The 24,902-nt window shown below is 41.9% G+C and overlaps 1 protein-coding gene across 18 annotated transcripts in view; it reads left to right on the top strand.

Moving 5' to 3' along the window:
* The window catches only part of epb41a (erythrocyte membrane protein band 4.1a), a 148,227-nt gene that overhangs the window by 51,963 nt on the left and 71,362 nt on the right, over positions 1-24,902 (top strand). For 8 of the 18 annotated variants that reach the window (XM_077196640.1, XM_077196635.1, XM_077196643.1 and 5 more), the window contains exons 9-14: positions 539-691; positions 1,617-1,714; positions 1,831-2,006; positions 21,464-21,702; positions 22,376-22,450; positions 22,744-22,782. In XM_077196640.1, the coding sequence (XP_077052755.1) occupies positions 539-691; positions 1,617-1,714; positions 1,831-2,006; positions 21,464-21,702; positions 22,376-22,450; positions 22,744-22,782 (780 nt within the window). The remainder of the gene's footprint in view (positions 1-538; positions 692-1,616; positions 1,715-1,830; positions 2,007-21,463; positions 21,703-22,375; positions 22,451-22,743; positions 22,783-24,902) is intronic. The other 10 variants (XM_077196650.1, XM_077196649.1, XM_077196647.1 and 7 more) reach the window with 2 other exon arrangements.

The raw sequence follows: 24,902 nt of genomic DNA, 5'->3' as shown, positions 1-24,902 counted from the left end.
GCATTATTTAAATGAAGTTGGTTTTGTAGTTATTGATAAACATTTATTTGATCATTTGTTTTTTGCAATAACTTTGGTTGTTGATCAGGTTATAATAATAATAATAATAGTAATAATAATAATAATACATACATTTACAAGCCTCCATTTACTGCAGCGTGCTGTGACTTAAAATACATTCAATTACATGTCTCAGTTAGACAATATGACTTTCCCCAGAATTGATGAAACCACCTGCTTTATGAGAAATCATCATTCTGAGCTGTCATAAAAAACATCCATCATATCACAGGAGTGCTTGTGATAAAAGCATTGCATGTCCTGCCACTGCTCAGATTTGGTAGCTGGAACAAGGTCAATCTGTTTGCATCAAGTCTTGGATTTAAATAAATGATAGAATTCACTTTTTTAAAAGTGAAGCAGGGGCGCTACCTAGTGGTAGAGCTTTGTAAAGTGCAAAATGCTTGTTTACACTGGGTTTTCACTACCTCAAATCTTGAGTCTAAAGATGATATCAACTGTTTTCTCTTTCTGTCAGGATCTGGATGGGGTGGATATAATGTTGGGGGTTTGCTCCAGTGGCCTGATGGTGTATAAGGACAAGTTGAGGATTAATCGATTCCCCTGGCCAAAAGTTCTCAAAGTCTCCTACAAACGCAGCAGTTTCTTCATCAAGATACGGCCATCTGATGTATGTGTACACAGACTTAAAATACTGAATTTATTCAAGCCACATTACATTTAGTTTCAAGGTATTCTTTTTTTTTTTGGAACATAAAGAGCTAAGTCTGACATCACTATATTGTAAAGATTATTATTAAATAAGGGTTTTTAATAGCAATTAAATAATAATTGATTATTAAACAATCGTTTTTAGGATATGTCATGGTGGAACATAATTTTATCAAAAATAATATTTAAAGTTACAGCTCACTCAGAAATGAAAGGAAGCTGTCATTGCTCACCCTCATATTGTTTCCAAACCATACATCTTTCATTCTGTCAGATGAAACATGGCTACATTAGACATGCTTTGTCTAGTTTGGCGTCACAAGATGCAAGGAATCAATTGTGTTTGGCATCATATTAATCAGATGTAGCATTTTTACAGCAAATTGAATTCTTTGGAATAAAATTTATTATAAAATATAATCAGTATCATATCAAATTTTATATCAAAAAGCAGTTTGACAGTTCCTAATCTTTTTTAACAAATTGATTGTTTCAATAAATACAATGGAATAAACATTTTCAATTTTAACCATTCTTTTAACATATTAGCCAGATACTGATGTTTGGAATGTAAAATAAAATATATTTTTTTTCACAGTCTAATGTTTAATACAACATACATTTAAAAAAAAAAACATTTTAAAATTGTTCATTTTGTTTATAATGTATTCAGTTAATTCTTTCAGAAAATTCTTTGAAATTGCAAAAATTAAACGCTACATGAAGTCAATGAGGCTCACATATACTCTATATCTATTTTGTTAATTTCATAATAATATTTATTAACTATTGGTGATTTTTCTGTTCATGACAATTACCTGTATGTGCAGTTATCATTTATTGCAATACATTTTCTTTTTAACACTTTAAAAAAATTTTTTTAGCTGGAACATTACGAAAGCGCCATTGGCTTTAAACTGCCCAACTACAAGGCTGCCAAAAAACTGTGGAAAGTATGTGTGGAGCATCACACATTCTTCAGGTATAAATATCAAGCAATGCGTCACAACATGTATTCACATCTTAGTGACTGTTTGTTTTTATAAATTAATTTGAGTTGTCATACTTTATGAAGAGATGTAAACTCTTCTGTCCCAGGTTGACATCCACAGAGGCGGCCACTACTCCCAGGAAGTTCCTGGCTCTGGGATCAAAGTTCCGCTACAGCGGGCGTACTCAGGCTCAGACCCGTCAAGCCAGCTCCATGATTGACAGACCTGCCCCCCATTTCCAGCGCTCTGCCAGTAAGAGGGCATCCCGCAGCTTAGATGGAGGTGTGCAACCATCTATGAAATTATTTTTCTCTTCCATTTTGATTTACTGTATTCAGCTCTGATTGCCTATGGGTACAGCCAGGGTCCGAAATTAGCACCCGCCAAGCGCCAAATGCGGGTAGATTTTCCGTTTGGCGAGTAAATCTCAAAAGGCTATCCGCCACACTGGCGGGTGGATGTTCCAGACATCCAAAGTCTTGCGGAAGTTTCGGGAGTCTCCCGCATATTGATAGCGGCTGCCTGATGCCCGCAAATTAGTTCAAATCTCCAGGAATCTAGAGCGAGCGAGAAAGAAAGAGCGCGCTCATACTGTGCTCCAAACCGTGTAGCGCGCGCACTGCAGAGAGCGAGAGACCTTGTGTGTGTGTGTGTGTGCCTCAAGAAGCGTGTGTGAACCTTTTCCACACCCAAAATAGACCAACACTAAATATATTATTTTAACTTAAAGAATTAACAAATTAAGATGACAAAAAGAAAACACTGAATCAGTTTGAAGCTTTGAAAAAACCGCTTTTTTTCATCAGACTACGTTTTTTCGTCAAATAAAAATAGCAGGCCTACCTCAATCCACAGCTTGTCTAGTTTTTACTTAAAAAAGTAATATGTCTACATGATGTGGGGTGAGTCTGGATCTCCGAGTGGCACAGATGTCCCGGGAATACAGAGATGACGTCTCGCTAGAGTGGCCAATTTCGGAAAGCGCCTTTCATTTGCTTGTGGATGTTTGCTTCGCCAGTGATATTGCATTGTACTTGCACTAGGCCTACTGCTATTTTAATACCACGTAGCATATTTTGCAAGTAACTTCGTCGCCCTTTCTGTCAAAATGGTCCCACACAGTAGCTACTTCTTTTCGCTTGCCTTGCTTCATTGTGCTTGCTCAGCGAAATATGTCTTTAGGCGCGTGTGGTTGTGCGTGTCGACGCACCCCATGATTTAACAAATACAGGGTATATATACTGTTTTTTTTTTACCATGCAGCAAACAAACAAAAAAGCTAAATGTGTGTGTGTGTGTGTGTGTGTGTGTGTGTGTATATATATATAATTTTAAAACATAATTTTATGTTTACTTTCGGTAAAGTATCTGATAGTTTTACAAAACCTTCAAATGTACTGTTATGAGCACTAGTTCCATGCTCACATCTTCACGTCTTATATTTGTTGCTCTGATTTGACTTCTATGTACTCTTATTCATTCAACATAATACTTATCTCAATTAAATGTACTGAAATGAATGTATATGTGACACAAAAAGGCTGTTTATTATTTTGGCCGGTAAAAAATATGCTTGGCTGGTGGATTTTTTCATCTACCAGTCCCCGTGGCAGGTGAGCCAAAAAGTTAATTTCGGACCCTGGGTACAGCAAGTTATATTGAAAATACAGGCAGATGATTGGCAAACTTTGTTGGATTCTGGTCAATCACTGCTAGTCACCTCAGGGAGTTTGACATCACAAGTATGATACTTGCTTTTGCTCTGCTTGAGATCTCATTTGCTCTTTCATTCTCTCTCCTTCTTTCATCCCCTCTCTATTTCTCTAATGTACTTTCCTCTGGAAGGTTCAGACTCCTTATGTAAGTTGTTCTGCAAGCAATCTGTTTTTATTTTAGCTGGGAGTATACGTCGTTTGTCTCTGCTAGCTGTACACTGAAGGACAGATAAATTCTGCATTCAGGCTACTCTCTCTGTGTCCACAGCAAACAAACCCACTAACAATCATATGTTGGACAGCTTTCTCAGTCGTCAAGCATGGGTTTTGACCCCTGCTGGCTATTCTTGGACAGAAATGTTAAGTCATGTTGTCAATTGTGTATATATGAAATGAGTATGTGATTAAACTGTGTCAAATTCATTTCACACTCTTGCTGCCATATAAGATTAGCCTGGTCCTACCAGACTCTCGTACATTTCAGTTGTACATAGAGTCTGGCTGCTCTCCATTGACAAGCGCTAACTTCCTTAAAGGCGGGTACTCTGTTGTTTAAAACTATTGGTTCTGCCCAGAGCCACTCTGAATCTGCCATAACCAATCGCTAACGTCTGGTCGTGACGCACGACTAGCGCACAACCTCAACATCATCGTTCTTAGCCACTCTCTCTGTTCGCTGATTGGACCGGTAAAAAATTGACCAGATAAAACCCACGAATATACCACAAACCCAGGCGTAGTACTGAAGGAAAATGAAAATTGAGTGGAAGTACGTAGAGGGCGGACCCAGGATAATATAAGATACCTCCATTTGGCCAAATTCCAAAACAACATATCATACTTCATGAAAAAAAACCCCACAATGCATACTCTAAAAAAAAGAAGGAAACTTTAGATAACTTTTAAAAAGAGTACTAATTATGAAAACAATATACTTTAAAAGTACTTTATTTTAAAATTCTTTAAAAGAGTATATTTAAGTGTGAGATTAATGTTTTTGCAATTAAATGAAAATGTAGTATAGTTAAATTTTTTATAGTATTACATAAATACAATTAGCTGAACTTTAGAGGGCTTTTTGACCCATCTAAGAACATTTTTATATGCAATTTCATAATTACTTGCATTGCCTTTGACATATGGTTCAAGTGTACTGTTTAATTTACTGACAAGCATTTATGGTAAACTAAACATGTTCAATCGGCATTTTTCAGGTCAAGGAATCTCTGAGAAGGGACATACAGTAATCTAGTGATTGTAGGCGTTAGTCAGCATCTGTCGGTGCTGTTGAATTGGACTTTAAATGGATAATTCAACCCCCCACATTTTTTTTTTTGCATCATTTACTCAACCTCAAGTTGTTCCAAATCTGTATGAATTTCTTTCTTCTGCTGAACTAAAAAGAAGATATTTTGAAGAATGTTGGTAACCACAATGTTGACGGTAGCTAGTGACTTACATGACTTACAAAACTATGACTTTGGAATTTAATGGTTACCAACATTCTTCAAAATATCTTCTTTTGTGTACAACAGAAGAAAGAAACTCATACAGGTTTAGAACAACATGAGGGCGAGTAAATTATGACAGAATTTTCAATTTTGGGTGAACTATCCCTTTAAGAGGCCCTTTATTTAATTATTGTTAGATTATCTGCAAGTATTTTTTTAGAAAGTTAGAAAGGTAGAAAGGGCAGAAAAAATGTAGTACTACAAAGTCTTTAGAAGTATTTGTTCTATTAAATGTATTATATTTATATTAGTTACATTTTTTGTGTTTAATAGGGTATGGAGTATTCATTTTAGCAACATGCTAAAATCAGACTCCATTGGAATCTTCTGGTCCTAAATGTACTGACAGTCCTTTTCAGAGTTGCTACTTATGGAGAGTTTTCCAAATCAGTCTCTTGAGGTTGCATTTTGATTAAAGCAGCTGGCTGTTTAGATGGTGACAGCTCGCTAGAGATTGGAACAGAGCCACGTGTCTCTGAGGTAAAGAGAAGTCGTTTTCTTGTGGTATAAATAAACTGTGGTTGCTTTAGGCAGTGCAGGTGAACTCACTGTGGGAGAAAAATCACAGCTGTGGTGTGATCCAGAAAAGCAACCCTAGTTAACCCACTGATCATTTAATTATTCATCCTTAGGTAGAATACGGACACATACTTAATTACTTTCTGGATTCATCAGAGATGCACACCGTTGGTTATTTATTACATAAAAATTCCATGAAGTGAATCTTACATAGTCTTTTAAAGATTTCAGTTGTTGCAATTCGCAAATGACCCTCCCTGAAATGTTTATAAAAGGAATAGCAAGAAAGAATGATTGCTGTTTTGATTAGTAGTTTGATTAACAAGTTGGTTCCTGAAAATTTTAAATGAAGGTAAGTTTGGTATTGTTTATTCTTGTGGATAACAACTCCAAGCATGTACCTGTGAAGATAATAAAGTCTATGCAGAGTGAGATTTCGAGTTCCTAAAGCAATTGTTTATGTTGCAGTTTGGTTCTCAGGCCAGGCTTTGCCCAGAGAATTTCTCACATGCCGACAGGAGCTTGATCAACTCAAAAGGAGTGACAGGGAAAAAAATTGGAAAGAAACACTGCAGAATGATTGGTTTGTGCTCCTTGGCTGCACTCTTTCAGAAACCTCTTTTTCATGAGGTGGAGCTTTATTCCCTCAGCTTGTTCTTCTTTCCTCCTAAAGTTTCTACTCTTACGAAAAACAACAGCATCTGTCACTTTCTTTACATGATTTGGAAGATTGTTTCATATTTGAGATGAATCAAAAGACTATTTTAACTTGCCCCAAAAACAACATGCTGTTATATATATATATATATATATATATATATATGTGTATATATAAAATTTATATTAAGTATTTTTTAAATTATTTTAAAAACATTTTGCTCTGCTTTAAAGAAGTACACTTATTTTAATGTGTTGACTGACATCACATGTAAAGTACTTCATTAATTGTAGCGTGTTATTCAATATTACATAAAGTTCATATATAATAAATGGTACTGAATGCAACTTCATTACAAATGTGTAATTACAAATATATTTAAAAACATAACATACAAGTTTCAATAGAAATTGCATTAAAGTATGTTTTATGTTTATTAGTAAATTCGGCAGTACACTTGAAACATTTCAAAGACAACAGAATAATGAAATTACATATAAATTCTTAATTCCTACTTACATGGGCTAAAAAACACTCTAAAGTTAATCTGGTGGCATTTAAAATATAAATACAAACGTCTCGGTTACGTATGTAACCCTAGTTCCCTGATAGGGAACGAGACGCTGCGTGAAACGCTGTGGGAACACCCCTGCGTTGTGCGTCATGAAGCACATATGGAATCAGCCCAATGGAGAGATGGAACGTCATAGGCGGGTGACGTCATCGACCAGGAAACTATAAAGCACCCCATAAACACAAGCGCAACAGCTTCTGATAGGCCTGAAGGAAGCGCTAGCGGGAATGCCGGGAGTATGGTGGAATGACGCAGCGTCTCGTTCCCTATCAGGGAACTAGGGTTACATACGTAACCGAGACGTTCCCTTTCAAGGGAACTCGAGCTGCGTCAAACGCTGTGGGAACGCTAATACCCACGTCGCCATAGGACCAAGTGACCGCCATGTGAGAACTAGCGCACAGAGGACGAGAGCACCTGTGCCCCAGGGGTAGAACTTAAGTCTAGGTCGTAGAACTTAATGAAAGTATGCGGTGAAGACCATCCAGCCGCATCACAAACGTCACTGAGGGAAACTCCTGACAGTAAGGCTTTAGAAGCCGCCATACTCCTGGTAGAGTGGGCTCGTACAGCCAAAGGTGAAGGCTGACCAGCCGACTCATAGGCAAGTGAGATAGCCTCAACCACCCACTTGCTCATTCTCTGTTTAGACGCGGGACACCCCTTCTTGGGTGGCCCAAAGCACACAAATAGTTGTTCTGACTTCCTCCAAAGGGCAGTTCTGTGGACATAGGCGTCTAACGCCCTAACAGGGCAGAGTAAATTAAGTTTCTCCTGGTCAGACGACAGAAATGGAGGAGGATAAAAGGCGCAGAACTGTAGGTCTAACAACATTAGTAGGGACCTTGGGAACGTAACCTGGTCTAGGATGCAGAAAAGCCTTAACCATGCCAGGCGAAAATTCCAGGCACGAGGGTGAAACCGACAGAGCCTGCAAATCTCCGGTTCTCTTTAGTGAGGAGATAGCAAGAAGAAAGATAGTCTTAAACGTGAGAAACTTCTCAGGAAGTTCTTCGATATGTTCAAGAGGAGCTAGGGAAAGACCTTCTAATACGATGGCCAGATCCCAGGCCGGCACCCTCGTACGAACTGCTGGCCTCAGCCTCAGTGTGCCACGAAGGAAACGAGTTATAAGCGGGTGTCTCCCAAGAGAAACTCCACTGAAAGGGACGTGGTAAGCAGCCAGTGCCGCCACATACACCTTTAGTGTGGAGGGGGATAGCCCTGTGGAGAAGCGCTCCTGCAGGAATTCCAGCACTGCACCCACTGGGCAGTTAACTGGGTCCTGCAGGTGCTCTCCACACCAAGAAGTGAAGAGTTTCCACTTCAAGGCATAAAGCTTCCTCGTGGATGGAGCTCTGGAGTGAAGAATGGTCTCAACAACCTCGGTTGAGAGACCAGAGTTCATGAGCTGGGCCCCCTCAGAGGCCAAGCCCACAATGCTGGGCGGGGGTGAAATATCATGCTGCCCGCCTGAGAGAGTATATCCCTCCTGACCGGGAGCTCCAAGGGAAAGCCGTCCAGGAGAGAAATCAGGTCTGCAAACCATACTCGGGCCGGCCAGAACGGGGCTACTAATAGTAGGCTGACCCCGTCCCGGCGAACCCTCTCCAGAACTCCAGGTAGCAGAGCAATCGGGGGAAAGGCGTACAGATGTGACCTCGGCCACGGCTGCACCATAGCGTCCAAACCCAGAGGGGCTGGATGGCTGATAGAAAACCACAGATGACAATGCGTGGTCTCCTTGGAAGCGAATAGGTCCACCTCGGCGCGACCGAAACTCAACCAATGGAGCTCCACCACCTCGGGATGGAGTCTCCAATCCCCCGGCCTCGGCCCCTGTCTCGACAGGGAGTCTGCTACCACATTCAAATACCCAGGAAGATACATTGCTCTCAGAAATAGTAACCTCCCTTGGGACCACAGGAGGATCTGATGGGCCAACTTGTAAAGCCGGCGAAACCGCAGGCCCCCCTGATGATTTATATAAGAGACCACCAACGTGTTGTCTGACTGAACTAACACATGATGACCTCTCAGGTCTGCTAGGAAGTGTTTCAGAGCCTGGAACACCGCCAACATCTCTAGACAATTTATAAGCCGTGATAGATGATGGTCCTGCGACAGCCCTTGGGCTGGACGAGCACTGGTGACCGCCCCCCACCCTGTGAGGGAAGCATCGGTCGTTAGCGTTAGGCGACGACAAAGAGCCCCCAACACAGGCCCTTTGAATAGGAACCAAGTTTCTTTCCACATGACCAGAGCACGAAGGCAGCGCCGCGTGACTTTGACCGTGCGGAGCGGATTTCCCCTCGGGGAGAATCCCTTGGTCCTGAACCACCACTGTAGCGATCTCATGTACAACAGGCCGCAAGGTATAACGTCGGACGCTGCTGCCATCAGACCCGACAGTCTCTAAAACTGTTTTACAGTAAGTAGCTGGCCTAGCTTTACTTGTTTCACAGCGGAGAAAATCGAAACGATGCGGGTCGGAGCGAGTCGCGCCTGCATCGAAACCGAAACCCAAACGACACCCAGAAAAGTGGTCTTCTGAGGAGATAATACACTTTTCTTTGCGTTCAGCCTCAACCCCAACTTCCTGATATGAACGAGAACGACATCTCAATGTCGAACCACCATCTGCTCTGTCTGAGCTAAAATCAACCAATCGTTGATGTAATTGAGGACACGAACACCCTGAAGCCTCAGGGGCACTAGTGCTGCGTCCATGCATTTCCTGAAAGTGCGGGGAGATAAAGCTAGGCCAAACGGAAGAACCCTGTGCTGGTACACCTCGCCCCCGAAGGCGAATCTCAGGAACTTCCTGTGTTGTGGAAGGATGGAAATGTGGAAGTACGCGTCCCTTAGATCTATCGTGACAGACCAGTCCTCGGATCTGATTTGTGACACGATCTGCTTGATAGAGAGCATCTTGGATTTTGGCTTCCCTACCGAGCGATTCAATAGGCGCAGGTCTAAAATTCGACGCAACCCCCCATCCTATTTTGAAACGATGAAATATCGCATGTAATAGCCTGACTCCACACTGGGAGGAGGAACCCTCTCATAGCCTCCTTTTGAAGGAGTGCTTTCACCTCTTGTTTCATAACCAGAGCCTGCTCGGGGCCCACCACTGTGGACAGAACCCCTCTGAATCTTGGTGGACGACACCTGAATTGGATAACATAATCCCTTTCTATTGTCTGCAGGACCCAATGAGATATTTTTTGGAAGGCTTTTCCACTCTGCCAGAAATTCTACTAAGGGTACCAGTCTCTCGAGACTGGCCTCTAGTGTAACTTGAGCAGCAAACGCAGCGCCCTGTAACGGCACACCGGCAGGGAACAACTGGTCTAACCGCTCTGAAACCCTCCTCAGAGGGAGTGAGCGTCCCTCGGGAAATCGCTCGCTGGGACCGTCTGCGCCCCGGCACCGAGGAAGAATGGGCACCGTAGAAAGAGGTGAACACCTTTCCGCCTCGGTGGGGACCACCCTCAGTGTCCTGCGCGCCGTGGGGCCAGGACTTCTTCTTAGCCGAAGCCTTCTTAGCTAATATAACTCTCCTCAGATCAGTTCTATTACTGGGAGATTTCGGCTGAGAGTGCCGCGGCTGAGCCCACTGTCCAGCAGGGGGAGCACGAGACGCGACACTCTGCTTCAGCGCCCTATATGATGAGCTCGCAGACCGCCGGGGCTGCTCCCGCTCAGCAGCCCCAGGGACATGAATTTTTAAAGGGAGAAATTTCTTAAAAGCTGTTGTTTGCTTTTCCTTCTCCTGGAATTTATCGATGACAGAATTTACAGCATCGCCAAATAAACCCAGGGGGGAGAGAGGAGTGTCTAAAAGGAAAGCTTTTTCTTTTTCTTTTATATTTTTCTGATTTAACCACAGATGTCTCTCTGCGGCCACCAGAGCTGCCATAGATCGACACACTAGCTTGGCCGACTCTCTGGTTGCGCGCAGGGATAAATCAGCAGCCTGACGCAGTTCGCGAACCACGTCAGCACTGACCTCCTCACTCTCACTCACGTCCCTCAGCAGGTCAGCCTGTATGCCTGCATAATAGACATAGTTTGCAGACATGACGCAGCCTGACCCGCCGCCGAATACGCTTTACCCACAAAAACCGAAATATTTCTAAGAGGCTTGGTGGGTAATGCCGGTGCCTTAACAGATGATGCAGCCTCGAGGGAGAGAAAACTCGCAAGCGTCTCTTCCACGCGAGGCATAGCCGAATAACCATATGATTTTGCCCCCACAATATTAGAATATGTTGAAGTCTGGGGACTAAACACTCTATATGACACCGGTTTTTTCCACGATTTCGACACCTCAGTGTGGAGATCGGGAAAAAACGGCAAGCACCGGCGTGGAGGTTGCACTCGTGACGGCAAAAATCTCTCATCTAATTTTGATTTAGAAACAGACTCCTGTCTAGTCACTGGCCATACAATGCTGAGTTTTTCTACAGCTCTTGTTAATACCTCCACTAGCTCATCACTTTCGGGAGTGTAAGGTGTCGAATCCTCCACATCTCCCTCATTTATAACTGGTGCCTCAGCCCGAGCGGAAGAAACCGCAGCGCGTGCTTCCGAACACGGGACTGAGGCACTGGATCTCACAGGTGAAGGGAGAGATAAGGCAGAGCCCGTCTCTAACCCCGCTGAGAGATCCATCTGCGATCCCCACGATACGCGTCGTCGCTCTGCCTCGGCAAGGGCGGGACCCGAACCGCGGGGAGCGCGCACCGAACCGCTCTCCTCGAAGAGCGCCCGGCGGGAGCGGAGCGTCCTTAATGGCAGACGCTCGCAATGCTCACAATCAGCTCCCTCGAGAGCTGACTGGGCAAGCTGCACTCCCAAACAAACAACACAAAGAACGTGTGTATCCCCACTCGTAAAATAACGCGAGCAGGGAGGGACACACTTCCTAAACTGCTGTTCGTTCGCCATATCTCTCTTAATATATATATATATATATATATATATATATATATATATATATAAATTGTTTGTGTGGTGCAGAGTATGTAAAGACAGACAATATTCACACAGGGACAGATTCACATATAGCGCGACTGAAGGCACAAAACGCTGTTGCGCTTATGTTTATGGGGTGCTTTATAGTTTCCTGGTCGATGACATCACCCGCCTATGACGTTCCATCTCTCCATTGGGCTGATTCCATACGTGCTTCATGACGCACAACGCAGGGGCGTTCCCACAGCGTTTGACGCAGCTCGAGTTCCCTTGAAAGGGAACCATAATATTTATATGTATTTTTTTAAGTCCGAAAACATTACATTCAGTTATATCATTACATTCAGCCACAATAGCTGCCTCTGGTGTTTGTGCATTCAGCACGCTGAGGCAGCCTTTGTGAATAGCTCATGTTCCCATTGCGGGAATATGAATATGGCAGTGTTAAGATTGAGACTCACTTACCTTAACCCTCAGGGGTCTGAGGGGTTTTCTGGGTCCTGGAGGTGTTCTGACATTTGTGCTTTTTTCAGTTATTTATAAACATGTTAATGGCAAAGGTGTAAATTCACTCTATATAGCACAAACGGGGCTACCGTAATATGTGAGCAACATGTCTGTACATGTTTGTATTTTTGAGAGAATATTGTTTATGCATGGTTATTGAAAAAAAATAAAACTTAAAGTGTCTGAAATAAGGCCACAAAACACATACTAAATATGTGTCTACAAGACTTTTGACTAATGGGCATTGTTGCCAAGAGTTTTTGCTTCAAAATGATCTGAAAATCATCCTGCCTAATCATTTACACAAAACAAAACATTGATTTAAATTTTATAAGACATCTTTTGTTTGAAAAGGCAATATGCGTGGAGGCGTGTTCACACCTGAGAAGACAAAGGTCGTATAATGTGCCACATACATAATGAGCTGCTTAGCCCTTTCACACAGGAGTGTCACAGGGTCCCAAAGAACACAAGGACAAAAGAAATTATCTATATATACATATTTTACAATTAGAAATTGCAACCAATTACAAATAGGTTACAATTACAACAACAATTACAATTTTAACAATATTTCAAGTGTATTCTTTCTTTGTAAAAAGTATACATTTTATCATACGTATTAATAAGGTAAGGATTCATTATTTTGAATATTGGAACTAACACTATAATAACATCTTAGTTGATAATTCAATATACCTACTTTATTTTTGACAAAACATCATATAGTATATTTAACATGAGCAGAAATTGGTGAACAAAAGCTTACCTATTTAATGTGACAGTAGTCTTTTTTTACAGTCAAAACTTTATAATCTATCCAAAACTAATCACAAAATCTTGTCTAAACATTCATATTTAGTCTGTAAAATATTGTGTATGATATATTAGCATATACATGTTAATTTGCAGTTTGTTGCTTATACAGACATTTTATTTCAACATATTTCAGTCTATTTTTACTCATCTTAGTAGGCTATAGCAATATAGTTTGGATGTGTTCATGTAAATTTAATAACATGTTTACTAATGTAGATGGGAGAGTGAATGAACGGCACAGATACGCGCTGTATAACTGTAGTAAACAAAGCGTGCGGGCCTGTGCCGTTCATTCATCATTTAGCCTACACACAGACACGCAATTCATATTTAAACAGTCTTTTTGCGGTTTATAGACACTATTCAATATCGTGATTAGAACAAAGCACTTAAGAATAAATGACTTACTACATCAGCTGGATCCGTTGCTCCTCGAAATGAAACTACCAGCACTTCTGGTACATTTTCCAGGGTTATTAGATAGTATTATTCCTCACAGGGTAGGGATACGCTGTGTTCACAGCGGTAGTAAGAAACTTACTAAACATGATTTTATAATCCAGCTGGTGGGCGTTGGCATATTTGCATGGCTTGCCTTAGATCATTTGCGTTTGAATACCGCGCGCTCTCCGTGGGCGTGGCAAATTAACGCGTAATGAGGTATAATGAGCTGGAAAGACAAATACTGACATCTCTCTCTTTTCATACAGATTACATAAACTAAGAATAATTGTTTTTCAATATAAATACTTCATTTAAAAGAAGAGAATTCAGCTTCATAAAGATAAATCTCTCGTATCTCTGTGACAAGTATTGACAGAGTTACAGTTCATTTTTCGGACGTGTTTCAGAATGGACCTCACTGACGAGGGAAGGTAAAACTCGCATCATGTTTATTTTTCTTTATTTGACAAAAAGCACAACACTTTGTTTTTATTGTGAGTACCCACAAAAAAATAGACACTTAACAGGATGTAATGATGTACAGCACTTATATGTAAGATCAAAATCAACAGATTAATTTGAGTCTCTTTTCCACTGATAAGGAAAAAAGTGAGCTGGTATCGCCGGCGATACCGCCGACCCCAGAGGGTTAAGGGAGGTGCAGTCCCCTCGCCTATGCCCCGATCTAGTGCTTATTCTAGACCTCAGAATAGGCCTACTTCGGTGCTTAGCCAAGGTTATCTGGGGGTTACCGTGAGGGGTTCCCCGCCGAAGCTCCTCTGAGCGCTCTGTGCGGCAACTGACCGCGCCTTCTGGGCGACTAAAGAAACCGCGCGTTCCGTCGGTCAGGCGATGTCCACCTTGGTAGTCCAGGTAGTCCACCTTTGGCTCAACCTGGCGGATATGAGGGACACCGATAAATATCGGTTCCTGGATGCCCCTCTTTCTCAGGTTGGGTTATTCGGAGATTTGGTCGAGAGCTTTGCCCAGCAGTTCTTGGCCGCCCAGAAGCAGACAAGGCCATCCGGCATATCCTGCCCCAGCGGACCGCTGTTGCCTCCACCTGTTCGCCGGCCGCAGACCGCAGACAGGCATATTAGTACAAAGTCTTACCTTTCGGGCAGGCCATGTCGCCCCGCGTCTTCACGAAAAGTCACAAAGACGGACATTGCTCCCATGTGCGAGCGTGGTGTTCGCATTCTCAACTACTTCGACGACTGGCTCATTCCGGCTCAGTCGAGAGAGCAGTTGTGCGAAAAACGGGGCATGGTGCTCAGTCACCTCAGCCACCTAGGGCTTCGGGTCAACTGGGAAAAGAGCAAACTCACCCCCGGGCAGAGGATCTCTTTTCACGGTCTGGAGCTGCACTCGATCAACATGACAGCACGTCTCACAGAGGCACGCGTCCAGTCAGTGTTGAACTGCGTGAACTCGCTCAGATGCAGAACAGCGGTACCACTGAAACTTTTTCAGAGGCTCCTGGGGCACATGGCATCTGCTGCCGCGGTTACGCTGCTCGGATTGCTTCATATGAGGCCGCTCCAACACTGGCTCCATGATCGAGTTCCGAGATGGGCGTGGCAGAGCGGCTCGCGCAGGGTCCAAGTTACCCTGTACTGTCGCCAAACTCTCAGCTTGTGGTCGGACCCTTCGTTCTTGCGGGCAGGTGTTCCCCTCAAACAAGTGTTCAGGCATTCTGTGGTCACCACGGATGCATTTGCTACCGGCTGGGGGGCCACGTACAGCGGCCATTCAGCTTCAGGTCTGTGGACGGGGCCTCAACTGCATTGGCACATCAAATGCCTCGAGTTTTAGCAGTACATCTTGCGCTGGGCCACTTCAAAACGCTGCTACTAGGCAAGTATATACTGCTTTGCATACATCTACGCTCCCGCCGCATGTCACGACTCACCCACTATCTCCTCCTTTGGAGTCAGAAGCATTTGAGATCGCTTTGTGCCATTTATATTCCAAGTCTGCTCAACCGTGCAGCCGACGAGCTCTCACGGCAGAAGGTGCTACCAGGAGAGTGGCGACTCCATCCCCAGGTGGTCCAGCTGATATGGAGGCGCTTCGGGGCCACACAGGTAGATCTGTTTGCTTCCCCGGACACGTCCCACTGCCAGTTGTTCTTCTCCCTGACCGAGGGCACCCTCGGCACAGACGCACTGGCACACATCTGGCCCCGGGACCTACGCAACTATGTGTTTCCCCTAGTAAGCCTTCTTTCACAGACCCTGTGCAAAGTCAGGGAGGACGAGGAGTAGGTCTTGCTAGTTGCACCGTATTGGCCCAACTGGACCTGGTTCCCGGAACTGGTGCTCGTTGCGACAGCCCCTCCCGGGCCCATTCCTCTGAGAGAGGACCTGCTCTCTCAGAGACGGGGCACCCTATGGCACCCGCGTCCATGTCTGGTCCCTGGACGGGACGCGGAGGTTCTAGGTGACCTACCCCAGGCCGTAGTTCACACCATCACTTCCGCTAGAGCCCCCTCAACGAGGCGCCTCTATGCGTTGAAGATGAACCTGTTCATTGACTGGTGTTCTTCTCACGAGGAGAACCCCCGAATTTGCTCGATCAGAACTGTGCTTTCCTTCCTGCAAGATGGGTTGGAGCGAAGGCTGTCTCCCTCCACCCTTAACCCTCTGGGGTCTAAGGTGTTTTTGGGGTCCTTGAGATGTTTTGACATGCCCTGACATTTGTGTTTTTTTCAGTTGCTTATAAACATATTTATGGCAAAGGTGTAATTACACTCTATTTAGCGCAAACAGGGCTACCATAATATGTGAGCAACATGTACATGTTTGTATTTTTGAGAGAATATTGTTTATTTTGACTAATGGATGTTGTGGCCTAGAGTTTTTGCTTCTAAATGATCTGAAAATCACCCAGCCTAATCATTCACATACAACAATAAATTGATTTACATTTTGTAAAACACTTCTTGTTTGGAAAGGCAAAATGCGTGTGGGCGTGAACGGCCCAACCCCTTATCATGAATAATTCACACATGAGAAGACAATGTCTCGCATAATGATGAGCCTTTCATTCAGGTGTGTCACACAAAAAAGAATGTGAGAAGGAAAAAGTAAATAAATAAATATAGTGTATATACATATATATATATATATATATATATACACTGCCGTTCAAAAGTTTGGGGTCGGTACGGTTTTTAATGTTTTTAAAAGAAGTCACTTATGCTCACCAATGCTGTATATTTATTTAATTAAAAATACAACAAAAAAATCAGTAATATTGTGAAATATTATTACAATTTAAAATAACTTTTTTTTAAATATAATTTATTCCTGTGATTTTAAAGTTTAATTTTCAGCATCATTACTCCAGTCTTCAGTGTCATATGATCCTTCAGAAATCATTCTAATATGATGATTTGATGCTCAAGATGTCATGTGGATGGCGGATGAACCCAGGCGCAGACAGTATGCAATCACAGAACGTTTATTGTAGACAGAAAACAGGAAAACAAAACCCACGAGGGGGCAAAACACGACTAGGACAAGGAATGGATGGCAGACTAGACTAGACAATGACTGTACAATAAACTGACAATTCTTCAAATAAACATTCACAAAGACAAGACTCTACACTAAGTACTCACGGGTAAGAAATGGCAGGTATAGCAACAGACAGATTCGGCAACATACAGCATAAATTAGGCAATGAACTGACACAAGACAGCAAACACAAGGGGACTGAATACCAAGAAACTAACGAGGGGAACAGGTGAAGCTAACAAGGTAATCATGACTAAACAAGGATAACAAGGGGGCGGGGTAGCAAGACGAGACAACACAAGCACATGGCCCAAACAACAGACCATGCGCTTGTACATAAAACATGGGTCTGTCATGATCCTGCCACAATACTAGAAGAATACAAGGACATGATGGCAGAATCATGACACAAGAAACATTTCTGATTATTATCAATGTTGAAAACAGTTATTTATATTTTTATTTCAGGATTCTTTGATAAATAGAAAGTTCAAAAGAACAGCATATATCTGAAATACTATCTTTTGTAACATTAAACACTACCGTTCAAAACTTTGGGGTCAGTAAGTATTTTTATTTTATTTTTGGGGGGAAATAAATAAAATACATCAATACTTTTATTCATCAAGGAGGAACTAAATTGATCAAAAGTGACAGGAAAGACATTTATAATGTTATAAAAGATTATATTTTAAATAAATGCTGTTTTTAACTTTCTGTCAATCAAAGAATCCTAAAACAAATGGCACACAACTGTTTTCAACATTGATCATAATCATAAATGTTTCTTGAGCATCAAATCATCATATTAGAATGATTTCTTAAGGATCATGTGACACTGAAGACTGGAGTAATGATGCTGAAAATTCAGCTTTGATCACAGGAATAAATAATATATTAAAATCGAAAACAGTTATTTTAAATTGTAATAATATTTCACTATATAACTGTTTTGTGTTGTATTTTTAATTAAATAAATACAGCATTGGTGAGCATAAGTGACTTATTTTAAAAACATTAAAAATCGTACCGACCCCAAACTTTTGAACGGCAGTATATATATATATATATATATATATATATATATATATATATATATATATAATCCATATAAGTCAAAAGCACATTTTTAGTACATAGTCATGCCTGGAAACATATCCTGTTCAAATAGGCTATATGGGCCACTCTACAGAATTTGTTCAAAGTTATAGTTGGAAACATCTTGAAAAGAAAATCGTCTTTTCCCATAAATTTCTTATAAAGTATTCTTTTTTAAAGTACCCTTACATTGGAACAAAAACTATAATAACATCTTAGTTGATGAGTTTATTTTTGACCGAAAATACTATATATTTACATGTGAGCAGAAACTGGCTTACAAAAGCTTATTTGATGTCTATTTCAGAATTAAAACGTTATAATCTATCCAAAAACTATTAAATGTTTTCTTTCATATTTCATCTGTAACATAAACAACAGCGCCCATATGTGCCCTTAATTCATTCACACACAGAAACGTTAAAATTTAAATTAAAATTTAAACAGTCTTTTTGCGTTTACAGACACTATTCCATATCGCGATGAGAACAAAGCACAATAATATAAAACTTACTCACAATTCTTGGCTAGATCCGTCGCTCCTCGAAATGAAAATAAACCAGCACATGTTCTGAGGTATATGTCTGAGGCATAGTACATTAATCTGATGATTACATTTGTTGTGTTATCGCGTTTGCATGTTTTGCTTCAGATCATTTGCGTTTGTACACCGCGCGCTCTCCGTGGGCGTGTCACATTAGCAGAATAATGAGCTGAGAGAACGATAATGAGATCGGCTGACACCACTCTCTTTTTTTATAGATTACATAAACAGAGAATTTTTATTTTAGTTTTGAATTAGATATTTTAAAAGAACAAACTTAAATGATTATAAAGATTTATTGCTCATTGCTTATTGCTCATGCCTGGGTGAATAGTATTCGCTGAGCTTTGTTTAAGTTTAGAGACGTGCTCCAGAAAAAAAGTTAACGGAGACAGAGAGGCAGAAAGCACACCGTTTATTTTCTTTATTTTACATAAGCACAATGTTTTTTTTCGATTGTAAGTGGACACATAAAAAGTACATATTCAACAGTTTCTTTTTTTTTTTTACATTTCTTAAGTCTGTATGATCAAAAATATTTGAACTCTATTTTGCTGCTATGTGAAAAAAATCGAGCAAACCGCGCCGGCGCGTTTGCCGACCCCAGAGGGTTAAAGTGTATGTTGCCCCTATCGCCGCACATCACGATGCAGTTGAGGGTAAGTCGCTGGGAAAGCACAACCTGATCGTGAGGGGGGTGAAGAGACTAAATCCGCCTCGCCCACTCTCTATACCCTCTTGGGATTTGTCTCTAGTCCTTTTGGCACTTCAGAGACCACCCTTTGAGCCTTTACAATCAGCTGAGTTAAATATTATGTCCTGTAAAACAGAACTCCTGGTTGCATTGGCCTCCATCAAGAGGGTAGGGGACCTGCATGGATTTTCGGTCGACGAATCATGCCTGGAATTCAGCCCGGCTAATCTCACGTGATCCTTAGACCCCGGCCCGGATACGTGCCAAATTTTCCTACCACTCCCTTCCGGCATCGGTTGGTGAACCTGCAAGCGCTGCCTTCAGAAGAGGCAGACCCAGCCCTGGCTTTTCTCTGTCCTGGTCGCGCTCTGCGCCTGTACGTGGACAGAACGCAAAGCCTCAGGACCTCAGATCAGCTCTTTGTCTGTTACGGAGGCCAGCAAAAGGGAAATGCTGTCTCCAGGGGAGAGGGACGTTGCGGAAGCCACATCCTGCCCGAAGGGAGGTACCCTGTGGAGAATACACATATGGACTGGCCGGTTAGGGGCCAGTCCAGAATGAGAAGGGGAGGCTACACCAGACAGTGACGGCTGAGCGGACTCTGCCAAGGGAAAGACACAGGCTCACCGTAGGGAGCTGGTCGTGGAAGAATACGCATATGTGATTGCCGCAGGGATAATCACATATGGAACCCAGCTTCTGGATAGTGGATGCCACTACTGAATAGTGGATGCCATCGCCTTGGTTACGAAGCTAAAGGCGTGCCCTGCCCGCCCGGGTTGAGAGCCCACTCAACTAGGAGTGTCGCTTCTTCCTGGGCGCTGGCACACGGCACTTTACTGACAGATATCTGTAGAGCTGTGGGCTGGGCGACACCTAACACGTTCGCTAGGTTTTATAGCCTCCGTGTTGAGCCAGTTTCTTCCTGTGTGCTCGCTTCAATCAGCCGGTAACACCGAAGTTCCCGCTCTAGTGTTGGCTTGCTGCGCCACTCCCCTCCACATGGAGCGGATACGTGCGCTTTTTGCTCCAGTCGAGTTCCCAAATTAGGGAAATCGTGTAGAGTTCCTCCACACCCCTTCAGCAGTTGGACGTTGCAGAGCGTCTGACGCCAGGCCTAGTGCGCTTGTTTAACTTGTGCTAAGCTGGGTTCCATATGTGGTTATCCCTGCGGCGATCACATATGCGTATTCTTCCATGACCAGCTCCCTACGGTGAGCCTGTGTCTTTCCCTTGGCAGAGTCTGCTCTGCCGTCACTGTCTGGTGTAGCCTCCCCTGCTCAGTCTGGACCGGCCCCTAACCGGCCAGTCCATATGTGTATTCTCAGATGTGGCTTCCGCAACGTCCCTCTCGCTTTCCCAGTGTTATCCAAGAGTTCCACTGCGTGGGGTATAACGGAACAGCAGTTTGAACTTCCTCTACGCAGGCCTTCCGCCTCAGTCAGTTGGTGGTCTGAGAGTCTTCTGTAGGGCGCTGGATTTGGCAGCAACCGTGGCATTTTCCATAGGGATCCCAATTACGTTGTCACGTCGACGTAACGTCGAAACGTGAGCAACTGATAGGGAACGTCTCGGTTACTAATGTAACCCTTGTTCCCTGAAGGAGAGAACGGGAGACATTACGTCCCGTCTCCACGGTTGCTGACCATCGCTGTAACGGCCGTCACGATCTCGGCTCGTCAGCGAAAAACAATGAGTGCGTGCACCCGCTTCCTGTTTATACCCGTGCTGCGGGGCGGGGCGCGTGACACAATTCGCGCACGCCAACGTTCATTGGCCCGTTCTGTAGACACTCGAAGATGATAGGGCTCCCTGAAGTGATCCCAATTACGTTGTCACGTCGACTTAATGTCTCCCGTTCACTCCTTCAGGGAACGAGAGTTACAGTAGTAACCTAGACGTTTTCACTTATAGTATATTACTTTAAAGTGTATTATTTCCATGATAAGTACTCTTTTTAATTATCACAATAAGAATGTGTATTACTGATTGTGTGTCTATGTTTCTCATCAGAGGTGCACAGCAAACACCTACACTGGTTTTATGGCAGACAAAACTCAAACAACACTATGTTAAAGTGAGCTTATTTAATTTTACTCCATGACTTTAATGTAACATACAGAACTCCTCTGTCCCATACATTTTTCTCTGACAGCCATGGTTTCGACCCCTGATAAGAATGCTCGTCCCGTCAGTGCTCCCATTATGTCTCCCATCTCCCCGGGTGATGTGGCTCCTTCCCCAGTGGCATCTGCTGCCCGCACTGACCGTAAAGAGACGTCCACGCCCACGGGCCGTGTACGCTCCTCTGAGAGGAAGAGTGAGGTGAAGGCCCATGTGACAGATGGCTCCAAAACACACAGCACCAAAGCAGAGGGCACACCTGAATTCAAGGTATGGCAAACATACAAATATGTACTATATTTTGTCATTATAAAATGAAATTTATTTTAAATCATAATTAATGCTTTTATTTTATTCATTATTTTTTAGGTGTTTTCAGACCTGTAGACATTTGCTTTGTTTTCAGAAACAGGGAATTAATTTGTTACAATGTTGCATTTTCTTCTTGGTTCAGTTCGCTTTCACAAGGCAATATTTCAAAGCGTACCAAAATGTGTTAGTCACATGTGAGTAAAGCTTTCTCACATCAACCGAACCACCCCAGAGTTCGTTTGCAATTGGCCCGAGACCACCTCGTTCAGGCGATCTCGGAGCGATTGTTTGGTACGATTACTGTGTTCATATATGCCTAAACTAGGGAGAAAGTGCACCAGGTTCCTAAACAAATGCTCCAAATCAGCCAGGTGTGAAAATGCCCTTTAACTATATTTAAGAAATACTTTGATCCATGAACCTTTTTTATAAACCTGCAGTACAGACTGATCAGAAAGCAAGCCTAAAGATACCTGTAAGAACCCGCAAGGCCTTTTCATAACTAGAATGATTACAGTTCCAATTAGAAAGAAAAAGCATCTTTACTTGAGACCACACATGTAAGATGAACATGATGTTTAGGTCTGTTTGAGACCGCAAGAGTATGCATACTCTTTTTGTGCTGCTACAGACGGTAGCCCTGCGAGAACGGCGGCACCGTGATGCCCCGGTGGTGACGGCCACCAATGGGGAGAGAAAGAGCCAGGTTTGTGCTCATTATTTCAGCCAATCACTAAGGCTGTTATAATATGCATAAAAATAATAACAATTATAATAATAATAATAATAATAATTTGAAAGCAATTTATAAACTTGTTAAACTATTAGTGCATCCTGAGAATATTATAGTATCATACAATTAAGACATAAATTAACAGCTGTAAGAAAATCATAACCATCTTGAATCTTGTTTTTTGATGCAGTAAGTGAGTAGCAAAGAGGTAACTTGTTTTGTAGACACTTACATACCCTCTTCCTTCCCCTCTGGGGTCTAAACAGTCGCCACGGGCGGACACTGAGATGGTGCGCATGAGGAAGGTCAGAGCTCGTTCCATACAGTTATCACAGCATCTCCTCACTGCCCATGTTTTACAACAAAAATATAATTTATTATTTTTTCTCATCTGCTTTGGCTGTATCTTGCTTGCACTTGTTTGAGTTAGGCTGTGCCAGACAGCACTGTAGCTGTCAGATACATACCTATTCAGGCTGCACCAGTGAATCAGTGCATACTGAGGTTTACAGAATGAATGAAGTACGGATGAACATTATGACATTTACATTGTTATTGTGGCATTTACTCTAGCATGCATTGTCTGTTGCACTGTCTTTTACATAGATGTAGACCAAAACTTTGTTTTTTAGGAAAGCCAAACTGTTCACCTGCTGCAAACCTGAGTTACTCCAACTTTAAATCCAACTGAGATAAATAATATTTTAAATAAACACTTTTATTTACATTTATACTTTTAATTCATTAACATTTTTGAAGAAGCAATTTAAAGCATATTTTAAGGAATGTTTAAAACAACCAAAGGTCTATCAACAGAAACATGTTAATGTATAACAAAACTGAAGAACAAAATCAATTAGATTTATACACCACCAGTCAGAGGTTTGGACATACCTATTTTCCGGAAAAACCCATGCCCTGGATGATTCCAGCAGTATATATTGAAAAATGGATAGTGCCAAGCACTGAACCCTGAGGTACCCTTGCGATACCCGAAGAATTTACCTGTAAGGCGGGAATTAAATAATCATGAAACCCCCCTGTTAGGGTCATTCTCACCTCAGATTTGAAAAATACAAAAAAAGGGCGTGTAAAGCTGTGGAAAAGTGGGAGTGTAGAGGATGGAAGTAGGGAGACCAATAAAACACAGACCTAATACACGCACATTATACAGACAAATGATTATTGAAATATGAGCTGAGAAAAAACAACCAAACAACAGAGTTGGGGACTCCTTGGTGTATTTTAAAAACATAACCCTATGACAACAAATTTACAAAATTCTACTACTAACCACCAACAACTATCATGAACAAATCAAATACGTTTTGATAAATATATAAATTCTTAGAAATATCAACAAATCAGCATTATAACTTAAATAAGCAGAGTTATTGGTCCATATGAAAAATTAGGAAGATTGTCATTACGTTGCAAGTACTACAGTCTCTGAACAAACGACACACATCAGTTTAACATATAAGGAATAAAGGCATAGTTACTTTTTTGTCCATTATTCTTTGAAATTTCAGAATACAGTCTCTTCAGTGTATCAGAATAATCCATTATGTCATTGCGTTCATGATCATTGTCCTTATTTGCACATATATATATATATATATATATATATATATATATATATATATATATATATATATATATATGCACATATATATTTCATTTGAAGAAGACATGATGAAATATGTTCATACATGGTGCTGTGTTACATTTGGAGCATTAGGGTATATGAATTTTGTGATTAAAAAACTTGAAACATGCTTGCTCCAGTCCATTTATGAACTATGATTTGTACTGCAAGTGTTGTTAAACTCGTAATGCTCCGCACATATGTGTTGGTAGTCAAACTCCTGCTCTGTCCTCATTGTGGGGAAAATGCAAACAAGACTTCTGTTTTACTATACTGAAGAAACATACACTTATCACTAATGACAAATTAACAGAGGCGAAGCAGTCTTTTGTGACATTTGAATTCTCTACTAATCTTAGATTAATCTAATCCCATGCATAATACAGTGCAGTGATTGGATTAAAAAAGTTCATTCTCATGAATAATGTGGAGAAAAGCTCAGAAACAGTTAACATAGACACATACTCTCCAAACACGGCAGCCAATCACCACTCCGAATTACCGCACTTTTCATGATGTTGGTTCAAATTTCCTTTTAAACCGGAAGATTGTAATGGCTCAAAAAAAAAAAAAAAAACATCTAACAAATTGTGTGTTAGGGTTTCATGACCCTTTAAACAAGCAGAGATTCATGTGATGCTCAAGTTGGAGTGGATAGAAAAGTGGAAGTGACTGACAGTGTCAAAGTCGAACAAAATGAGAACAGATTATTGTTAAGATGCTCCTTTCACCTGCGAGGCTTCATTTAAGGATAGCAAGGCTGAATATGTTGAATGT

This window comes from Siphateles boraxobius, unplaced genomic scaffold, assembly GCF_051911475.1.
Source record: "Siphateles boraxobius isolate OS27281-9 unplaced genomic scaffold, OSU_SipBor_1 35, whole genome shotgun sequence".
Taxonomy (NCBI): domain Eukaryota; kingdom Metazoa; phylum Chordata; class Actinopteri; order Cypriniformes; family Leuciscidae; genus Siphateles; species Siphateles boraxobius.
This window is presented reverse-complemented; position numbering and strand designations above follow the sequence as displayed.